Source organism: Gekko japonicus, unplaced genomic scaffold (genome assembly GCF_001447785.1).
Source record: "Gekko japonicus isolate JY-2015 unplaced genomic scaffold, Gekko_japonicus_V1.1 scaffold551, whole genome shotgun sequence".
Lineage (NCBI taxonomy): Eukaryota > Metazoa > Chordata > Lepidosauria > Squamata > Gekkonidae > Gekko > Gekko japonicus.
In genome coordinates this window covers 674,976-677,932 of record NW_015160851.1, presented here as the reverse complement: position 1 = coordinate 677,932, position 2,957 = coordinate 674,976, and the positions used below count along the sequence as shown (strand labels likewise).

Here is a 2,957-nt window from a genome sequence, read left to right as displayed (position 1 = left end):
ACAGGGGCGGGCTACAAGAATCTCTTTCCTTTCATTCCCTTCCCGCTCTTGATCCGCCTGAGAACGTCCCTCTGTTGGGTTCAGTTCTTTCACTCCCGGAGCTGGGCGGGAGCGTGCGGAGGGCAGAACGGCGCTCGCCCATTCTTTCCAGGCTCAGCGTTCCGCTCCCGACTTGGAGCCACTTTGTTCCCTGTTGGGATCCTCGAGAAAAAGGAAGGAGGCGGGATCTGCTGGCCGGCGGGGCGCACCGGGCTCTGTGGGGCGTGACTAGGCGGCTAGGTGCAGCCGGGCTTTCCTCGCAAGAGCTACTCGCGGATGGCTGTCCTCAGCCCGGCTAAGGCAGCGAGGGCACTCCCCGTGCAGAGCTGTCGGAGGACAGGCAACTACTGCGGTCACCGGCACGCGAGGAGCGCCTCCACCGCCGCTTGCCCGCCTCCCTTTTAAAGGGGAAGAGGGCCGGCCGGCCTCTCCGCGGCACCTGGGGGAGGAGGACGGGGGCAGGGAAAGTTTGTGGTTGGCCGCGCGGCCGGCCTGAGGAGGGGGACGGCGGCGGCAGAGAAGAGGCGGAGGCGGGCGGCTCCCGCCCTCCCTCCAAGCGCCGGCGGGGAGCGAGCGAGCGAGGGCTGGCGCTGGTCTTGTTCACGCTCCGGCTGCTTTTGCCCCTCCCCCTGTCGGAGGCTCCGCTCGGCTGAGGCGCTGGTTGACTCGGGGGCTCTCTTTCGCCGCGCTTCTCGCCCGGCCGCCGTTCTGGACACAGCGGCATGGGGCACCGCGGGCAGAGCGCGCCCTTTCTGCCCCTCCTGCTCTTCTTCTTGGGACTATCTGGTGAGTCTTGTGGGTGGGGGGGAGGGGGCAAATGGACTGAAGGCGGGGCGATGGGGCGAGAGGCATGCGGAGGGATCGAGGACGAAGCCCCCTAGCGGCGGGGCCCTTGAGTCGACTCGGGGATTAGCGAGTCGTCCTTGGAAATGCTTGTTTGCTTCCACCCTCCCGGCGCATATGGCTGTTGTGTGTAACCACTGGGAGTTGTGTAGCGCTTGTCTTCTGAAAACAAAGAGGATCCAAGGTTCCCCCTAGAGCTGTGTTCTCTGCCCTGCCTTGCTCTTTCATCTCGAAGGTAGCCTGGAAGTGATAGAGTAGCATTCCGTTTATGCTCAGAGGCTTTTAATCCAGCCCTCTGAATCAGTTAATGTGCGTCGTGATGATTTCCCAAATGGAGAGGTCAGACCTTTAACCTCGAGTTAATGGGGAACAATCACCCCCCTCTTCTATATTTAAATTCATTAAACGATGCTTTAAATCTTCGGTTTCTAAGGATGTACGGGAAGTGTGTGGTCGGTGGGTGGTGGAATCCATCTTTTTAGCCCTCTTTAATCTTTTAGCTGTATTAGAGACAACTAGTAGTCAGGAGGTCTCTGGATCTTTCTTCCCAGTTATGTTTGCTGTCAGGGAAAGAAGCAGGTTCATAATGAGTAGAAGGGGTATGGGAAGACTGGCTTATTTAAGGTGTTAGTACATTACCTTTATTGTGAACTTTTCAGGCTATTTTCTAGTACTTGCTTGCTTTGAATACAAAACCTTCATTTGTTGTTTGTGGACTACAGTGCCTTGATCAAACCGTCCTTAGTTTCTGCTAGTGTCTTTTATTGAGTTGGTTGCTTTTGGAAGCTGCTCTGGTAAAGTCTCCAGCAGTTGTTTTCACTTTATAGTTTGTCCCCCCCCCCCATGGTATCTAGATTAAAGGCATCTTAAATTTCTGCAAGGTAACTCTTGAGTACTAAAGAGATGTCAAAACACGGGATTGAAATTAGCAGTGCATGTAGCTTGGTGGTACACTGGCATTCAGAGATGCTCTGGCACTAATTTTAGCTTTGTTAATTTGAGTTCTGAGTATACCATACTAATTAATGCATGGCACATCTATAATTGCTAAAAGTTTTAACAGCTGTATCAGTGTTGGTTCCGGTGCTAGACAAGACAAGGTGTGTTCCCAACCTGAGCTTTGGCCTTTTTTAGACCCTAGGATGCTCTTGTAATAACACATTTTAAAATAAGATATGTGCGTAAAAGTGTCAATATCTAGAAAACATAATAGGTAGGAGGGTTTTTAAAAAATAATATGATTTTTTTTACTTCAAAGATCTTGAATTTAATCAGGTGTAAATATCAGATGTAAAGCATATTTGAGGTGTTTTTTTAAAAAAAACCCATCAGTCTTCACAGGATTTAGAAGAACTTTATTGGCTTCAGCTGAAAGTATAGCAATTTCATGCTTTTTTTAAAAAAATATGTTTTATTAATTTTTATACAACAATAACAGCTTACAATTGGCAATATAAATACAAGATTATATTCCATACAAACACTAACATAACCAACCATAAACTTTGGGGAAGTAGTTATTACATTTATGCTTAATGATCTGCTAGGTATTCTAAAGTAAGTCTTATAAACATATCTAAAGTAACCAACTGGTCTTCAAAAAATTAAAGTATTGGTAATTGTTAAAATAAGTTTTTTCCCCAAGGATCTCTTCCATGCTTTGAGGCAGATAATGGAAGGACTCCTAAGTATTGTCATAGGTATCTAAGAGCATTGCTGGAGTACTTTGATTTTCCATCAGTATAATGTAATGGCATATTTTGAACACTTGGAAGTGCAATAAAAATATTAATTCTTCTTTATTGATTTATTTCTGAAGTACTAGCTCTTTCCATATCTTGTGTGCTGGATATTCTACATTTAATCACCTGTACCTTCTTCGAAGATACAGTAGGTTTTAAAATAGTTCTGTAATATAATATTTAGTGGAGCAAGTTTTAATGTTTGTTAAGCACAAAAATAATAGTTCTTTCTTTCAGAGAACACAGACTCTGAAAAATGTGTTAGTTTAAACCCATGACTGTTTCAGTTGTGTATAAAGTGAGAGGGCAGGAATACTGAACCACCACTTTTTT

The 2,957-nt window shown here is 46.6% G+C and overlaps 1 protein-coding gene across 1 annotated transcript in view; it reads left to right on the top strand.

The window, feature by feature from the left end:
• Positions 1-616: 616 nt before the first annotated feature.
• The window catches only part of PTGFRN (prostaglandin F2 receptor inhibitor), a 110,675-nt gene continuing 108,334 nt past the window's right edge, over positions 617-2,957 (top strand). The window contains exon 1 of the mRNA XM_015420905.1: positions 617-825. Coding sequence (XP_015276391.1) covers positions 762-825 — 64 coding nt within the window. The 5' untranslated portion in view covers positions 617-761. The remainder of the gene's footprint in view (positions 826-2,957) is intronic.